This window comes from Etheostoma spectabile, chromosome 13, assembly GCF_008692095.1.
Source record: "Etheostoma spectabile isolate EspeVRDwgs_2016 chromosome 13, UIUC_Espe_1.0, whole genome shotgun sequence".
NCBI classification, from domain to species: Eukaryota; Metazoa; Chordata; class Actinopteri; order Perciformes; family Percidae; genus Etheostoma; species Etheostoma spectabile.
Genome location: NC_045745.1, coordinates 14926848 through 14945196, shown reverse-complemented (window position 1 = coordinate 14945196; position 18349 = coordinate 14926848). Strand labels below are relative to the sequence as shown.

Here is an 18349-nt window from a genome sequence, read left to right as displayed (position 1 = left end):
TAGGTCATCCTGTACATCTCATCTGCGTTTTTCCTTCATCCACCCTGTGTGTTTGTGTGTGTGTGCGCGCGCCAGTCGCGGGGGGGGTAACTGAGCCCCGCCTGCTGCAGAGAGCTGACAGAATTGAAACAGCAGCAACTTTCAGCAACTTTATAGTGAAAAAAACGTTACAGCGTAGCCCTACATTGATGTTAAATGTGTACATGTTGGCAGGACGTCTTTTGTTGTACGTTGTGTTGGTAAATGTGAGATGTTTGAGTGACACGTCTTGTCTTCATATTAGAAATAAGGAAATGAATTTGACCCGTTCTTACTCCCGCTTGGTCAGTGGCTGCATGTGGGACTGCTGGGATTGTTGCGAGTAATGAAAATGCGACAGGGGCCCCCAGCTGTTAATCAATGAATTCCAGTGATGTAGGCCCCTGATTGGTCCAGGCCCATAAGCAACTGCGTACCCTGCTTACCAATAGTTACGCGTCTTAATCACTCAGTTCTCATTGTCTACTTGTTAATGTGGCAGGTAGATTGACAGTGTTAGCCACCAATTGCAAAATTCACCCGCATTTGGTGGGTGGTTCTGTGTTAATTTACGGCCCTGCTCCTGCCTCTTCAAATCAATAACCAGTACTGGATCTCATGCTGATACCAGATTTTGTCTGACACTAGATTTTGAGAGCTGGAAACAAAACAACATGGTTGTTATTTAGCAAATATCTAGGCAAGATGTCACTTATTGTATTTTTTTTTTTTCTTTACAGCAAAATTCCTACCAGCCGACAAGCAAAGGCCGGTACAAAGTGTTGTAGAGGAGGAACAAAGGCTCGCCGGGGGAGTTTCCGTCCCTCAACAGTCCCGTGTCATCTCTACAGTTTCATTAAAGTGGTTGAAGAATATTTTAGTCTATATATATATGTGATAATGTTCCCGTCATTAACCTAAGTTTAGTTCATGTTTTTTTTTTTTTTTGGTCATCTTCCCCCCCCCCTTAGTTTCCTCTGTGCTTCACTTGAGTTTCCTTTGATTTTATATCTACAGACCATAAATACCAAAATGTCTAATGCGGGTTTGACCTCCGGTGTCATTGAACCATCACAATCTGCATTATGACTTTTAAGTATGACATTTTCTTTTAAATGTAATTTTTTTTGGGTCAGATTTCACTCTGTTGTATGTACAAACAACATCCCAGCCATAGACTTTATGAAGAAATAGGCAGATGAAAGATGTTTTTACTTTTCTGCACAATAAAAATTTGTTGCTAAAAGACATTTGTCTAGCTGTTTGCATTAAACACTCTGATAGATACTGTGGAATGCCATTTAAGTCGGAAATGAATAAATAAATAAATAAGTATGCTTATGAAAAAAATCCTAAAATATAAATAAATGAAGCAATAAATATAAAAAAAATACATATAAATTAGTCAAAGTTCAATAAATAGGTTTTTGTTTAAAAAGGAAATTTGTCAAAGGCTAAGACAATTAGATTTATTTCAGAGAACTTTCATTTCCTATTGTCCATGCCCCATTCATAAAATATAACAGATAGAAATAAAGTGCTGGTAAATAAATGGCATTGGTCATTTATTTAATATTGACCTAAATTGCATTCCATATTCTCCTGCGTACTGCTTTAATTATTCAATAGCTTCTCTTTTGTATATTATTCATGTAGTGGAGTGCTGTTTGTAAGCATTTAAACTGGAATACGGCTCAATTTCAGGACAACATTCAAAATGAATGCAGCATTTTGCAGCTTTGTTGGATGCAAATAAACTGTATTTTGTGTTTAAAAGTGAAACAGCGTTTAAATGTGAAAGGGGTTGAGTAGGGGAAGAAGAAAAACCTTTGCGTCCCCTGTTTGGTGCTTTTGCGCATGCTCAGACTGCACTCCCGTCTTATTAATTTTTAATGGAAAATGGCTGCGTTTCTTATCCAAACCTCTGGAGCTGGGCAATAAAACCCCGTCAAAGCGGAAGCATCTCGCGTGTCGTTAACGTTCACACCGAAACAATCCGATGTGGTGATTATACGTTAGCTAGCCGACGTCCTGTGGTGCCAACATATTTGGGGAAAATGGATCGACTCACGCTTTGAGGGATGAAAGATCATTTTTCTCCTTAACCCTTTCTACGCCGAGATCTTCGAACAATCGAGGTACAGTAACCTTAGTGCTAATGTTGGTGGCAGGAAGGTGTATATAGATGAATTATCTTGCCTACATGTAACTAGTCAAATCGGATGTCTTCCCACATTTCCGCTCTTTTGTTACTAATTGTAAACCCCTTTATTGAAGACCGTTATTCGGGCCAAAACGAGGCTTAATTCGGTCGTTGGTGTTGTATTGTTACACAGAGAGGATGAGGGTTTGTCGTCAAAGATGCAGAATCCATGTGCATATTTTTGTGAATGAACATTACTACAAACAGTGTACTATTTGTGATGGTCCACATCTCTACAGGAGACAGAAATCACATCAGCAGCAGTCTGTCCTTTTGCCTTCTTCAAGTATTTATAGCCTCATAATTAGTTATGAAGATGGTAATGCTGAAATTGAAGAGCAGTTATGTGTGTAGACAGTCAAAAATGTTAACTCGTTGTAATTACAAGGTTGTGCAGGCTATATGATACTAGTAATGAAAGAGAAAGTATTCCCTTCACTGCAGCTTCCACAAGGAGGTCAGGGTCAGCTGCCGACCACCAGCTGGTAGGCATTCAGCATCTTGCTCAAAGACACTTTGGCATCCCATTAGTAAGGTGTATACAGCTTGTTATCAAGATGTTTATCCCAGGCCCTTTTTTTTAAATCTCAGTAATCATTACCCCTACTTACATCACACTTGTACATTTACACTCATAATTGGGGTGGTTTATTCAAAATCTGAACAATTCTGTTGGTCTAGTTAAAAGTAAGCCATTTAAACTCTTTGACCTCTGAACTCTTTTTATTTATTTTAGCTTGTGAGAGGTCCGAATGAAAAAACAACAACAAAACATCACAATATCTGCTATATACAGTTGCTCATATGTTTACATACCCATGCTAAAGTTGACTAAAAAGAGGACTACAAAAAATTCATCTTAATGCCTTAATTAAATCCAGGACACTATGCATCCTGATAAAGTTCCCTTGGCCTTTGAAATTAAAATAGCCCCCCATCACATATTCTTTCCCATACCTAGAGATAGGCATGGGGAACTTTCCATAGGATCATCTCTCACTGCAAGTCAAACCAGCTATTAGGTTAACTGAAATAAAACCATGCCAATCTCAAGGTATGGTGAAGGGTATGTGATGATGTCGGGCTATTTTAATTCCAAAGGCAAAGGGAACTTTATCAGGATGCCTAGTATCCTGAATCCATGAAATAACTGGCTTTTAATAATACAAATCTGCCTGCTTCTATAGGAATATAACACAGGGGTGTCTGTACTCATGCCCCCTAAGGAACATTTATTTATTTATGATACATTATTCATTCACAAATAAAATTGGTGTCCTTAAAGGTTGGATTCTTCCTATTTTTTAAATTAAGGCAATAAGATCAATTTCCAAAAGATGTTTTTTTTTTTTTTTATTCTCTTTTTAGTCAACTTTAGCATGGGTATGTTAACCTAGGAGCACAACTGTATAGGTACAAGAGAAAATACTTTAATGACGAAGACTGGGTTGGTTTGGCAAATACATGAAGGAGAGGTGGGCAATATATTGATATTGTATCAAAATTGTGATATGAGACTAGATATTCTCTTAGATTTAGATTTCGTAATATAACATGGCATAAGTAGTGTCTTTTCCTGGTTTTAAAGGCTCTATTACAGTAAAGGTATGTCATTTTCTGAACTTAACAGACTGTTCTATTATTTGCTTTTACCCACTTGGTCATTATGTCCACATTACTGATGATTATTTATCGAAAATCTCATTGTGTAAATATTTTGTGAAAGCACCACACAATAACCCTACAATATCGTTGCAGTATCGATATTGAGGTATTTGGTCAAAAATATTGTGATATATATCGCCCAGCCCTAGCATGTAGGATAACGTCTTTCTTTAAACTAGGTGTTCGCCTCAAACATAAAAAAGGCTGTAAAGCCCTAAATGTGTTCAGGTTTCCTTTCTTTATGCAAGTCCAAAACATTGACGCCAACCTTTATTGTGTAGATGTTCATACAACAGCACTGACTCAACACAGAGATATTAGTACTTTAATTTGTGAGTGTGATAATAACACTGTTGTAACTTATTTCCACCCCCCAGCAGAGGATGATGCGCCAGGTGACAAGCAGTGAGTTCTGCATGACTAGCAGGCCGTCATGCCTAGCAGAGGACAGCCACCACCCCGCCGCCCACTTTGACCTGTGCACCCAGGCCAACAAGTTCTACCCTCCTCCCTCTCCGTCGGCCCTCCAGATGACGCTGGCTCCTATGACCTTGCCCACCCAGAGCCACAAGCCCATGGTGTGCCAGAGACAAGAAGTACTCGGGGGCACGCCTGGAAAAATACCCAGCATTAAAAGCACTGATCAAGCGCCAGACGACGGCAAGAAGAAGAACAAGGCTGCTGGGAAGACAGGCAGACGCGGGAGGCCTTTGGGAACCACCAAGCTAGCCGGATACAGAACCAGCACAGGGCGACCCCTCGGCACCACCAGAGCCGCAGGGTTCAAGACGAGCCCGGGAAGGCCGCTGGGTACAACCAGAGCGGCGGGGTACAAGGTCAGCCCCGGACGGCCTCCTGGCAGCATCAAGGGCCTGTCTCGCCTCAACAAACTGGCTTATGGCAGCACCTGCAGCGGAGCGGCTTTCCCCTATCCGCTGCCACACAAGGACATCCTCTGTGAACCTTCCTGCAAAGAGAAGACAGCTAATGAGTAGAGGCTCTACTCTGTTTCCAGTCACCCTCCATCAGTTGACTCAGAGACGCATGTGCACAGGTTTCCTGACAGATATTGGGGTGATTGTAATCTTTTCCAGTCTGCTGTAAGGCTGTGAGGAGGAGATTTTATATAATTCGTGTTGGTGTCATCTGTGTGCCTGCCACCTGATAAAATACTGTTAGTCTGTCAGTGCCACTGCTGGAGATCTATAGTGTGCGGACGGTTTCACTACACCTTGCTGTATCTGTTTCCTTGGAAAAAAATAACATCAGATGTTCATTGAGCAACAGGCTTTTATCTTTCTAACTGTAGTGGTAGGTTCATCTTTGGTGTGCTTTATGTAGCATTTTAAAGGGGCGCTATGCAGTTTTGGCCATTTCTTTGCTTTTTGCTCGCAGGTTTCTCTATAGAGCTCCCCCTGCAGCTTTAGAATAGATATTTGGCAGCTCCTATGTTTACTTGTGTCTGACTCCTCGCTCGGTCAGTCCGCCGTTTCCTCTTTCTCTGTTCCTCCGACAATGCGTTCCTAGCTTTCAGCTTCTTTTTTACCAGCTCAGCCATGTGGATAGTGTGAAAAACTCCATTGCTACCTTGTTCTTATACCTACTCGGTTCCTGAACGGGGGCATGTATGTCTGCAGTGCCGTGAAGCAATTTGTTAAATTGCGAGACCTGATATCACGCAATCCTTTGTGACGCTGAGGACAGCGACTTGCCGGCCGAAAGTTGCAAGGGTGGTTTTTTCTTCTCACAGGCGCTAGGGGGGAGCGGGACGGCCACCATTCAACTTGTAAAAGGTCATATCACCATTCCAAAGACTTCAAAGCTGTTCAGTTAAGGTAAATTAAGCTAAAAAACTGCATAGTTCCCCTTCATCACCCCTGAATAAGCGAACCATTCATTTTAAAACGTTTTATTATTGTAAACAAAGAAGACCATCCGGAGAAGATTAATAGCTACAATTGTGTGAAGTCGGTTGGGTTGCTTTAAAGCACAAAACAAGGACAAATTTAACTTTGAATGTTCATCACACTACAGTTTGAATTACATATTAGCCAAGGTTGTTTTGTTTTTTTAAACTATTTTATCGCCTTTGATTTTGTAAGGACAGCTAGGTGAGAAAGGGGAAAGAGGGGGGGGGGGAAGGGATGTAGGAAATAGTCACAGTTCAAATTCCAACCCTGGACCTCGAGGCATAAACCTCTCAGTATAAGTGCACCTGTTCTACCCACTGATCCAACCCGACCACCATATTAGCCAATGGATATTCCCTCTTGTTCTTGCTCTCTAAACAAACACATGTAAAGAGAGAGAGAGAGAGAGCGAGAGAGAGAGGTAGCAACCTTGGCTTTGCCACCGGAAGGCTTGTTGGAAACATGGACTTTGTTTTAAAAAGCTAAATGTTATATGTAGCACCTTCTTTGTGTCACATTTGGAACATGAGAGGCATCTCCCATCAGAGGAACAGTTGGAGGCCAAGTGCCTTGCTCAGTGGCACTTTAAAGACAGATGAACAGATAATCCTCCAGGCTAACAGTGCCCCAAAACTGAAATCCAATGAATCTAACTTCTTCCACTCGGCTCCAGAATAACACTTAAAAACATTATTCCTGCTAATGATGTCTTACCGTTCACCCTCTTAATGTCACCTCGAGAAATGTCTTTGTGTAGTTTGCATGCAAGTGTCATCAAAGCAACTGAGTCAACCTAGAGATTGTAATCCAAATACAAACTAATGTTGTTGTTTTTTAACGAAAGATATAAACTATAAAAAAGCATAAACATGACAGCAGCTTAGTTTACGTGCTGATTTTCCTATAACCTGCTAATAATTGACCAATGTGGACCACAGTTGATCGCCACAGAGAAGTTGTCTGCGGGTAAACGTTTGGATGAACGGTGTTTTTCTGTCCTGCTTGTTACTGGGTCGCTCGTCATTACAGTAAAGTTTGAGGTAGTTCATCCGGCCTACTACAGACAGTTCAAAACCCCTACTCACTGACGATGCCACTGCAGGAACTGGATCTTTGTCAGCTTTCTCCTGGTAGAAACGGTTTCTCTACTCTGATTTTTGTCAGTTTGCCTTGGGCAGGGTACCATTGAAAAGGTTCCAATACTAAATCATAAGTTCTGCTACACATAACAAAAATATTCATTTTATAACTCACTTAGTTTTTCTACAAAACCTCAATTTGTTCTGTTTTACAAAATACCCCAAATGTCTTGAAATCATTCATGTTTAATTGTGTCTCAACACAAAGCAGCTGAAAAAGAGCTTTCCTTAAACTGATACACTCTTCAATTAACAGGAAATATCTGATCAAAGATTAAGTATACAAAAATCTAAACAAGCAATCAACTTTTTAACCCGACGGTTTTAGATTCTCATTTCTATAGACCCAGATATGTGGAGAAAGAGAGTACATTATTTTAAAAGGGACTCCATGTATGTTTTGTCACACTATAGGGAAGTCTGCCACCAAAATAATCACTCTGTATCTTTTGTGTTATCCATCAAAACCACTATTTGCATAATTTGAATACAACCGTAGCAAACATGCAAAATTCAAGTACAAGTAAAGATATATTTCCAGAAAATGGACAGATTGATATCCAAAATATAATCTTATCTACAGTTGAATGTGTTGCAAAATGCAGTGACTATGATTGATATGGCAGTTAACAATGTAGTTATAACATTTACACAAACTGTCTTTAAAACTATCTTATTTATATTCTTGCTCAAAGATAGAAAAAAAAGAATACTTAAGATACATGTTTTAATTAGCATTTTAACAACTACTAGCCACATAGTTGACCTAATGGAGCACTTAGAAACCACTATCAATCATGGTCTCATTTGTTTACAAGGATCACACTTAAGTATAAGTCTTGAAGTGTGTGTTGATGTTGTTTGAGGTGCAAAACCACAGCCCTGCAGATCACTTGAGTCAAGACTGTGACTCACTGTGAAGCTGGCGTTTTTGTGAAACGCGAATGTCAAAATGATTAAGCAAAGAAGTGCAGAATTGAAAGTTGCAGTAGTTTTATTGGTTTCATATTTGTTACTTCACAACATGCTTAATGCACCGTAAATACGGTGACATGCAGTCAAATATGATTTAGATCCAATGGGACTGATTTGACCACAGTAATACCTTCTCTTTGTCATCTTTTGTTTTTATCATTTGAAATTTAAATCTTAGAACTTGGTGAATATTCAGTTAATGGTATTATTCATATACAGGCATTTAAATCCTGAGCGTGAACAAGCGGTGTAGCTCCCCTGAGTTACTATCTCACGATAATCGATATAAAATAGTTACATTTGGTGCAATAATCTGTTGTATGTATGTATTGTACTGTGGAAACTTTGATACTACCACTTTTTATTATTGTTGTATTTTTATACTCGTGTACAAGGCCTTCTATCACTTGTTTTGTTGATGTGTGTAGTGTTAACAGAGGTTACCGAAATGTCGCGTACAAACATCCTTCTCACCCTCCTTTACCAAAGAATAAGACGTATATCTAACTGTAGGCATTTATTTGATTTAAAGAAAATATTCCGACATCTCACAAAATAACCTTAGCATTGAAAGTTTCTGTGTAAAATGTAATTGAAAAAAACAAGCACTTGGAGACCACTATCCCACTAAAGGTGTGATTGTTTTGTAAAACTTCAAATTGTTGCATCTTATTCGATTAAAATGGCAGTTTTTTGAATGCATTGTAAATTGCTATACATTGAAGATGTAAACTTAGAAAGTTGTTTTCTTCTCTTTTTTTTAGATTGAATTCTTGTGTAGCCATGTACCAAATGTCATTGATTTTCTTTTTTGACATTATTTCTTGCTGTTTCACATTCTAAAGTTTGTCTTTCATTTACAGTGATTGTGTTGGAATATTTTTTTTATTTTTTATTTTCCTCATTTTGTGTTTCAGGCTCTGGATATGGTGAGGTGGAGTCTGATGGGATAAGCATGCTAGCCAGATGCACTGGATAGCCCCTTTTTCACAGTAAGACATTTTGACATGTCACAGCAGGAAAAGCAGTCACTGTCACACTGTCATGGCTTACTGAGACACTTAAATAGATCTATAATACATAGATGTTAACACCTTCCAATGGCTGTGAAGGAGGCCTCTGCTCCATCTTTTAGGTAGCCTTTGTTGCAGTAGCTTCGGCAACTTAATGGGGGTGTCTTACTAAAAAGTTGAAACATTGAAACAAACAAATTAAAATTTCAAATGATTGTTTTGTCAACAGCTAGAGCTCCATGCATTGACAGTGTGCTGGTGGAACAGTGGCTAGCATCTCTACCACTAACTTCTGTAAATCCATGCAATCTCTCAATGGTCTTTTACCCGTGGTTGTTGGTTCTTCTTCTTTTTTAAGATCATTGTTTTGGCATGTTAGGCTTTTATTTGACAGGACAGCTTAGACATGAAAGGGGGGGGGGGGGGGGGGGGGGGGGGGGGGGGGAATTACAAAGGGCCGCTGCGTCGAGGATGGCGAGCCTCGGTACACAGGGCGCACGTTGAAAATGGTGTTTGGTAAAGGCAGCTAAAAACAATCATATTAAAATTCTTATTAGTTATCTGGACATGGAGTAAAGCACGTCCTGTTGAGCAAGGCTTTTGTTTTAAGGGCTGGTATACATTTAAAGTTACTGCAAATGGGATTTTGGTAGAGGGAAGTGGGACGGCTACATGGCATCTGATGGGCATCTCACGGCTCCTTAAGCCTTGAAACGGTTACATTTAGGTATGAGGCAGACATGGTTTAGACTAGGATTATAGATTGCTTGGACTAAGTGTTTGACATTGTTAGGATTTAGGTGAGAATTTTTAGCAGGGCTTCCTTCTTCATAAAAATGCCTGAACATCATAATAATTTTGTCTAACATTAGCTCAGATATTTGGCTTTCTGCACTCTTGAAATGGTAAAAATCAAAGACATGACATGAGAACACTGTACTGATGTATTATTTGCCAGCATATTAGGTGTAACCTCAGAGCACCCTGAACGTCCGCGTACATCACTATGTATCCTTGAGTTCTTATCTAAAATACTTTGTAAAATGTATGGACAAGATGTAAGAACTTATATGTTATAAACATACACTTTTTCCTTCCTGAATTTAGTTTACTTGATGGAAGGCACTGACATTTTGACAAATGACGTTCCTCTATGGAGGACATTGGAGAAAGGATACAGTAAGAGATTGAGGGATGGTTATGGAAGGTGGCTTACCTAAAATACACTCAATAAGATGGTTAATTTATTCACATTCCTGTAGTTTTTAGCTGTAACATTTTACGTTTAAGCAGTGCAGGAATTGATAGTTTGATGTTTTCTTTGTTTTTATGCGTGATTTTCTTCTCTTGCGATCATCGGCATTAAATCACACATGGTCTGTTGTCTGTAGATAATGATTTCAAAAAAATATTACCTCACATTTTGAGTGTTTTTGAGATGACGTGAAGCTCAGTTATTCCTAAAGTGTGATTGGCAAAGCTTTCTATAATTTCCATTTTATTCCTGCATGATTGTTGTGGAATGTTCAAAAGTTGTGTAATAAATCTGAAAGTAACACATTCTGCTGAACTATTTTCTTGAATTGTTTCATTTTTTTCAAAAGAGCCATTGTCTTCATTAATCTCCCTGTTTTGTCTGTCACCAAAAAAATCTTAAAACATTCAGTAAGTTGAGGAATTTAATAGAAAAACAAGAGATTTTTGTGACACTCATATAGGGGAAGCAGGAGGATAAAGCACGTTGTCAGTGTGATTATTTGAAGAATAGACGCTTGCTTGTTAAAATAGTGGCAAGTCAACTATTTGTTTATTTGTAGGGTTTTGAACTTTGACTTTTCCTAAACGTTTCCTAAATTCTGTTTAAAAAAGAAAAGAAAGATGTAATGTGATTTTACAACAGCAGCAAAGTATGGATTATAACAGCAGTATGTAGAGGACTTGTAGAAAACTATAGTTAAATTATGCAAATTACGTTTATTAACATATGGTAAAACTAAAATAATGTCACATAAACCTTATATTACGTTACATTGGCAAATGAAAATGAATGAAATTAATGTTTGGTGAATACAACATACACTGACAACATATATTTTTTCATTTCACGATGTTCATTAGATTGATACAACAAAACAACCAGACCCCCCCCCCCCCATCACATTTGACCTCTTGATCTCTGTGCAGACACACCTTAGCATTTACTGTACAGAGATGGATCACTCTTTAAAACTCTTGTCTACTTGAGCTCACACAACTCAGCTGCGTCTCCAACAGTTTTTGGTAGCCAAAATCCAGCATAGCGAGGCTGAGTGAACGTGGTCTGGACTCTGTGGAGGAGAGTCATGGTTTCAGAGACGCTGTAGTAAGACAGAGTACTTGCACTGGGATCCAGGTAAATTCCTATTCTGGAGGGCTAAGGACCTGAGATGCAAGTAACAATATTGTTATATTTAAATTCATAAACACTACCACTGTAACATTCTAATGCCCAAGATTTGTAATTATTTCCAAATCCACATTTGTCTTTGGTCCCTGTTCTGCTGATATCCTTGCATGCAACGGCTATTAAAACATTTACACATGGCTTCACCTCCTAGTAACATCGTCCAGTCAGGCCCTCTCTAGTCGTGACCTGCCACCTTTCAATAAATCTGTCTGGGTGACCCAAATATGACTGGTCTGCTGCCATTCATTTTGCTTTTCTGTTCCCGTCACTCAATGACAAAACGTTTGTGTGCTGTATATGGATCTAGTGTGAGATGACAAGCATATTTCATAAATTCAGCTCTGGTTCCGGGCTCTGTTGGAAGCAGTAAAGCATCCACTGCTGTCACTGCCAGTGAGATCTTTGCCCACTCCTCACTCAGAACCGACTGCAGTTTATTTCTAGCCTCAGACACTGCCGCTGTCACATCCTCAAAAGAGCTCAGAGGACAGACATTAATGCTGGATAAGTCTTCAGACTCACTCAGACGGGACAGCGAGGCGTAGTTGTTCAGGAAATGGAGGTGATCCTCTGTATGTGAGAGCTTCTCCAGCTCAGTTTCTTTCCTCCGCAGTTCAGTGATCTCCTGCTGCAGCTTCTCCTCAAGCTCTTTAGCTCGACTCACTTCGGTTGTCTGCTGGGATCTGATCTGCTGCTTCACTTCAGAGCTTCTTTTCCTAATGAGACGGATCAAATTAGAGAAAATCTTATCACTGTCCCTCACAGCTTCATCAGCAGAATGATTGATAACCTCCACCCTCTGCTGAAGCACCTTGACATCATTCTCTCGGCCCTGGACTTTCTGTTGGACTTTTTGCCGACTCACCCCAAGCTCCTTCTGCCTCTCAGCCCTCTCTGCTGCAGCGGAGACCGTGACATGGCCTTGATGATCATCCATGGAGCAGAGATAACAGATGCACTTCTGATCAGTGCGGCAGAAAATCTTCATCATCTCATCATGGTGAGAGCAGATGTTCTCCTGAAGCTTCAAAGTGGCTTCAACCAGCTTGTGTTTCTTTAATGGAGCTACGCTGTACTGAGGCTGGAGGCCGTACACACTAGACAGGACTTGAAGGCTTTCACTTTTATCCCAGTGCAGAAATCACAGGCCACGTGTCCGGGTCCCACAAAGGAATGATCAGGTGAAGCAGCTTAAGGTCATACTTTCTTCAGTTCCTCCACTAACTCTGCCAACACTGTAGGCCAACTTTTCACCAGGACAGGCCTTGTTGTGAGACTCTGCCAGCACTGAGGGCAGCTGTGTGTTTTCTCCTCCTGCTCACTGAGATCAGAACTAAAATGTCCATTTTAAAACTTGTTCTGTGAATAAGTGTTTTGGAAAGTAATACTAATGGAAACCTTTGAGTGTTCATTATTTATTCCTTCCAGTTTTGTAATAAACGGTCTTAATACTAAATCAAATTAGTTGTTGTGTAGAGTTCAGCTGAAATGTGCAGTGCAATAATCATGTGAGGCTGAGATAACTTTCTGTAAGGGAGGTGAGGGCGCACGGGCCATGGATGGACCCATCCATAGACATATAAAGAGTAGACGCCGCATTGGCAGCTCAGCGCGAGAAATTCAACCGCCATCTTGGACCGGTCATACTCGTTGCTTAGCAGCAGAAGATTCAAGATGCCAGAGCACTGTGCAGCATATTCCTGTTCAAATCGGCGGACCATTGAAAACAGGGCTCGGGGGATTACTTTTCACAAGTAAGATTTAACATTACCGTACTATTGGTTGTACTTTGTGAATAGAATATTACCAGAGAGTTGAGAAGGATCAAGGGTCTTTGATATTACTGTATTGACATCGTAGCCAGCTAGCTAGCTAGGCTATGTTTACTGTACTGTGTTTGCTGGATGTGATGATTTTGCGTGTTTGTACTTGTTTGAGCAGTGACTGATTCTTAATCTGCAGGCATACAGTCCAATTGCAACGGCCACCGGACAGATCAATTGGAGGTACATCAATCATCTCAATGATGGGCAAAAAAAAGATGGACTGCATGCTGCCAATAAAATTACAGACAAACATGTCTACTTTGAGAACCACAAGATGAGGGTGTCTCTGGCTGCACAGACACTGAGTCGCTCCGTGTCAGTGGCTCTCCGCACAATGAGGGATCTTGGGTACTCTCAGTTTAAGGACTGTGAGGCAACGGCAGAATTCATTGAGGTAATACAATTAGTGATTATAGAACCAACTACATGTTTTTTTCAAAATAATGATACCTAATAAAACCCTATAATGATAGTGATTTTAGATGCCTATATTTCTTTATAGATTATTGACAGGCTGTTTGATACAATGATGGACGCAATCCTCGTGCCAAAGGATTCAAAGCTCCCTTGGGTGCTTTGAAGTGATGGAGAGGAAAGCATTTTTGTCAAGAGCCGAGTACTTGTTCACTTTGCTGACAAAAGTGGAACTCCCATTTACCAATCTAAGGTCTATCAAAATAGTGTTTTTAATTCATGACATGAGTTCAATAACACTTTGTTCCCCTAATGCATCGCGTTCCTAAGATGCTCTGTTGTTCTGTTATGCATCGCTTCCTAGATGCTCTGTTGTTCTGTTATGCATCGCGTTCCTAAGATGCTTCTAACTGCTTCAGTCTTGTTTATGTGTGAGTTTTGTTTTCAGTGTGTTTTTCAGGTCAAAGATGCTAAATGGTATGTATTACCCACTCAACTTTATTGCAGGTGTCAGAAGATGGTATGTATGTTGACATGATATCTTTTTTAAATGTTTGTCAATATGCAGTTTAGCTTCTGTTGGAATTATCATGTATCATTTGTTTCAGGTCCTAGATGTTTCTAAATGGTATGTATTTCACAGCATCATGTAGGAGTAAGTACATGTAGGTGTCAAAATGGTAGGTATGCATGTGTTGTTCCCCAGTTCTGGGTAATTTTTCCTGTAGACAATAGTTCCATTATCTACAGTATACTGTATAAGTTAACAAGAACTGATCTCATTCCTAAAAACATGGATGCAAACTAATTATCTTCCCCCTGATAATTGTTTGCCGTTTGCTTACCCATTACTGATGGATGTGATGGAAAATTCACTTTAGTGCTTTTGAATGAACAAAATCACATTGTGCTTTCTTGGGTGTCTTGTTTTGCCATGATCAGAGAATCCACCTTTTTTCTTTGCAGATACTTGTCATCATTGGATTTGTCATCAATATCGACACGTTGATGCTGATGATTCCTGAACTGCTCCAAGTTCAAGGTATGTGCTCACCTACAGGTTCAGCCAGGATCACTTGGAGCTCCTATTTATTCAATCAGAGCGTCAGGTAGGGTCTGTGTTCTTTTAATACAAACATTCTGAAAATATATTAATAAATTCTTTATATCTTGTAATAAATTAGGTATTGTGTGCCTTTTTCCCATACAAGGCGGCTGGAATAACAATCCATCAGCACGCCAGTTCGGGCTATCTTCCCGCGTCTGATTGTTCGTTGTGGTGTCTCACCAGGTGAGACGGGCAATGTGGCAGCCCAAGATAACACTGTGTCCCTGTCCGCTGTGGAGATGTCCTCTCCTGAAACTGCTGAAGAGCATCCATCTCCATTCGCCAACATTTCGGCACTTGTGTGTGACCACAGTTATCTTCCCACTCGTTTTGGTGGTCTGGTGGAAAATGCTCTGTCTACATAGCAGGTTTGTAGTCCGGCAGATTCTACGAAAGCTGTCCTGTGATGTTGCCGTGCGAGCTTGGTCAGAGATGCGTGTACCATCTTCATTTGATAACAGCTACCACCTTCTGACCCTGAAAACAATGGTGGCCTAGTGATTCCTTCACAAGGCACAGAAGGTTTGATTTTCTTCTTTTTTTTTTTTTAAGTCTTTGATATATGTTGCTTTATTTTATCTGTTCTAAATGTTTTGAGCACTGTGTAAAGAGCTATATAAATACAATGATTTTTATTATTATAATAAGGTGCTGAGAGCTGCGAGAAGTGATCCGCCGAGCTTCGACAATGCACACTCCTAAGGTTTCAACAGTCACACATATCGTACGGGAGAATTGGAACGGAGGACGTTTTTTCTGCTTGAGGAACACATTGAGGAGACACAGTTTGGCATCGACAACCATCATTCTGACTTGTTGTCATTGGTTGTGTCTGTGTTTTTCAAAATAAGGCTGCACCACATTGCAAAACTCACCTCTCTTGAACTGCAGAAAGGGAGCACGAGAAAGAAGCTCTGCAAAACAGTCCTCTTTCAGGGGTTTTAGCGAGCGGTGTACGGTTTACTGTAAATCTGTTTGTTTGTTTGTGTTTCATCAAATCTTTGTGCTTGTGATTGCATTTTATCTCATCGCTTTCACTCTGGGTTCTGTAAAGCATTTTGTATCTGTGTTTTGAAAATTGCTGCATAACTTAAGATTTGTGACTTTTTAAGGGAGATTCAACCAAGTAAATGTGCAGTTTAAATAAAAACTGCCACTTTTCATTTCATCCTGCTACTTTAAACAAGTACTGGTACGCGTGCTTTGTTAGGGGTGCAAGAGATATAAACGCAATATCATTATACAGCAGATTGTTACATAAGTGAGTATGACCTATTCTGCGTGTCCAAAAGCAGCACTAATGTATGACTGTCAGTTGAAATAAGAAAACTTTTTAATTTTTATGAATCTATTTGTAATTTTACATTTTTTAAAATATCGGAATTCATATTGATATTGCAATATTCACTAACTACCTCTGTCCCTGTTCTGTTTTTAAAGACACATTAGGTTTTTCAATAAGATTGATAGTCAAACTGGAAATGTCACCATTCTTCTCCCTTTCGGTGATTATGTTCCCAGTTTTGATCTCGGACGTCTGGTGACTTTATATCATATCAGAATATTCTATTACTGTTAAGCACATTATGAATATTAAAATACGCCTAACCATGTGTCCTGTTTCATAGCTACATGTATGACCTTTTTAGCAAAAAAAAACATGAAAATCAGTTCGGTATTCAGTGAGATTGATTAATTAAACGCGCTGACAGCTCATTTCAGCTGCCAAACACATTACACTGAGTGGAGCGGGTGACCGGTCCAAGATGGCGGCCCCACGGCTCGTCGGCGCCAATAGGCAGTAGCGGTCGATGCGGCGTCTACTCTTTATATGTCTATGGACCCATCCCCCATCCAGGGGCGGGTCCGTGCCTACCACCGGAAGTCACCGGAAGCAGAATTCGGATGGTGTAACACTTATTTTCTTCCGCCACAGCTGGAAACTGCCGAAAAACGTCACCTCACTTCTCAACATGTCGTGATAACCGTTCATTTTTGCATCTATCTAGCTAATTATGAAAGATATGACGGGGATTTTGACTAAACCTCACGTCTTGTATGTTTTATTATTTATATTATATAACTGTTTGAGATTTTCTGTGACCGCACAAGGTAAGAGACTGACAGCAGATTGTTAGCTCGTTAGCGCTAATATCAGCTAGCGAACAGCTAACGTGTTATCACACTGACTATCGACTTAACTTTAATGTGAAGAAGTTGTCTCCATGGTGTGTCAGCTTAACCAAACGAACCCTGTCCATTAAACTAATTTAACCGCAAACGTACGCGAGTGAGCGTGTAGCAGTTAGCCTAACGTTAATTTATAAAATTACAATGTGACATAGCTAACGTTAGGGGTTTAACGTTAGTCGAAAAGCTGGTGTTTTACGCATTGATAACCTTGCAAGGAAGAGCAAGAGGTTAGTTTTGGTTACACTTTAGTAACCATCACTAATAAATGGTAAATTGATAGCAAACTGGTAAGTTATTTTACTGTTAAAACACAATGAAATGATCATGATTAATTTTGTCTAGTTATTAGTATTAATATAACTACTTACTGTTATTTTAACAGTGTATTGTTGCACTTTCTTTAGAGAAACTGTCAAAGAGCCTATCTTTAGCACTGTGTCACACACTTTTAAAAAACAAAACGGATAAATGTGTGATAAGTCTCATGTACTGTGTTTGATCTATAGTTGACTTTTTCTTTAGAGAATGTTGAGTCCCTGGAGCTCATGCTGTCAGAGGACGCCGTGTCCGACTTGGAGAACAGCCCCAAGTTTGTGGAGTCAGAAGGCCTGGACTCTCTGCCGAAGAGACAGTTCAAGACAGCTGAGATCGCAGATGCCGTGATGGGAACCGAAACACCCATCGATCCATCTGACATTGAGTCCTTATTCCCCAAAAATGTGAAAGACTTTCAGTCAGGCTTTTCCCCGCCTTGTGATGAGAACAGTGCCCAATGTGGTTCACCTGCTCTGGCTGCCAGTGGAGCATCCCTGGAGGAGGGGAGCGATGAATCATCCCAGCAGGTAGTTCACTAGAAACACTATAACATGAATAGAAGTTGTTGTAAAGTGCAGCTTGGTTACAGCTTCACCACTGTGAGGATTTGCTACTTTTCTTAGTCTGGTGTGAATGTAAATTCAATAGCTTTGGGTCTTTTTTTTTGCTATTTTTTTTGTCTGCGCAGAATCAAGCATGCTGGGAAACGCCGGCCTCTCAGCTGCTTTAACATCTGATTGGTTTAGAATTGACTCAACAGGACGTTTTATATAAACTTTTTTATTGATTTTGAATTGGAGGGATTTTAACTGCTATTTGTCTGATTTGAAGTCACGTTTTGTGGCTGATAGTTACGTTTAGAAGTCAGAGACTAAATCTGCTCAGATTACGGATCATCTACACTGTGTTAATTAAAATCAGCAACAGATCGCATGTAGAGCATTTTGAGAGCCACTCTGTCATAATTCAAACCACTGGAGACTTAGTACAAGCTGATATACGGTTCTGGTAACATTTTATTAAATCAGAATTGGACCACAGTGTTTTAGTCACTTCTTGTTCAGCTAGAAGGCTGCTGGAAACGGTTGGAAACTGTCCGACTATACCGCAGCTTTTAGCCCCCC

General features: G+C 39.9%; 3 protein-coding genes, 1 long non-coding RNA gene and 1 pseudogene across 5 annotated transcripts in view; 4 read left to right on the top strand and 1 right to left on the bottom strand.

Moving 5' to 3' along the window:
* The window catches only part of ddx46 (DEAD (Asp-Glu-Ala-Asp) box polypeptide 46), a 14280-nt gene extending 13017 nt beyond the window's left edge, over positions 1-1263 (top strand). The window contains exon 23 of the mRNA XM_032534324.1: positions 759-1263. Coding sequence (XP_032390215.1) covers positions 759-806 — 48 coding nt within the window. The 3' untranslated portion in view covers positions 807-1263. The remainder of the gene's footprint in view (positions 1-758) is intronic.
* Positions 1264-1837: 574 nt separating this feature from the next.
* Positions 1838-5670, top strand: c13h5orf24 (chromosome 13 C5orf24 homolog). Of its 2 annotated transcripts, none has more exons than XM_032534176.1 (2): positions 1838-2156; positions 4264-5670. In XM_032534176.1, exon 2 carries the CDS (start codon positions 4270-4272, stop codon positions 4879-4881), a length of 612 nt encoding a protein of 203 aa, XP_032390067.1. In that variant the 5' UTR covers positions 1838-2156; positions 4264-4269; the 3' UTR covers positions 4882-5670. The 2 variants fall into 2 exon arrangements, with proteins under 2 accessions (XP_032390067.1, XP_032390068.1); XM_032534177.1 differs by having other exon boundaries at positions 1839-2156; positions 4267-5670.
* Positions 5671-11077: 5407 nt separating this feature from the next.
* Positions 11078-12942, bottom strand: LOC116700865 (tripartite motif-containing protein 16-like; annotated as a pseudogene).
* A 48-nt stretch (positions 12943-12990) lies between these two features.
* LOC116700746 (uncharacterized) lies at positions 12991-13723 on the top strand. Its single transcript, XR_004334720.1, has 3 exons — positions 12991-13123; positions 13332-13589; positions 13698-13723. It is a non-coding gene; the product is annotated as an uncharacterized LOC116700746 (long non-coding RNA).
* Positions 13724-16560: 2837 nt separating this feature from the next.
* Positions 16561-18349, top strand: part of txndc15 (thioredoxin domain containing 15) — a 5497-nt gene continuing 3708 nt past the window's right edge. The window contains exons 1-2 of the mRNA XM_032534174.1: positions 16561-16829; positions 17433-17752. Coding sequence (XP_032390065.1) covers positions 16733-16829; positions 17433-17752 — 417 coding nt within the window. The 5' untranslated portion in view covers positions 16561-16732. The remainder of the gene's footprint in view (positions 16830-17432; positions 17753-18349) is intronic.

What these genes read in the sequence shown, in the direction of transcription:
- c13h5orf24 (XM_032534176.1), top strand. Translation starts at nt 4,270, where the DNA reads ATGATGCGCCAGGTGACAAGCAGTGAGTTCTGCATGACTAGCAGGCCG.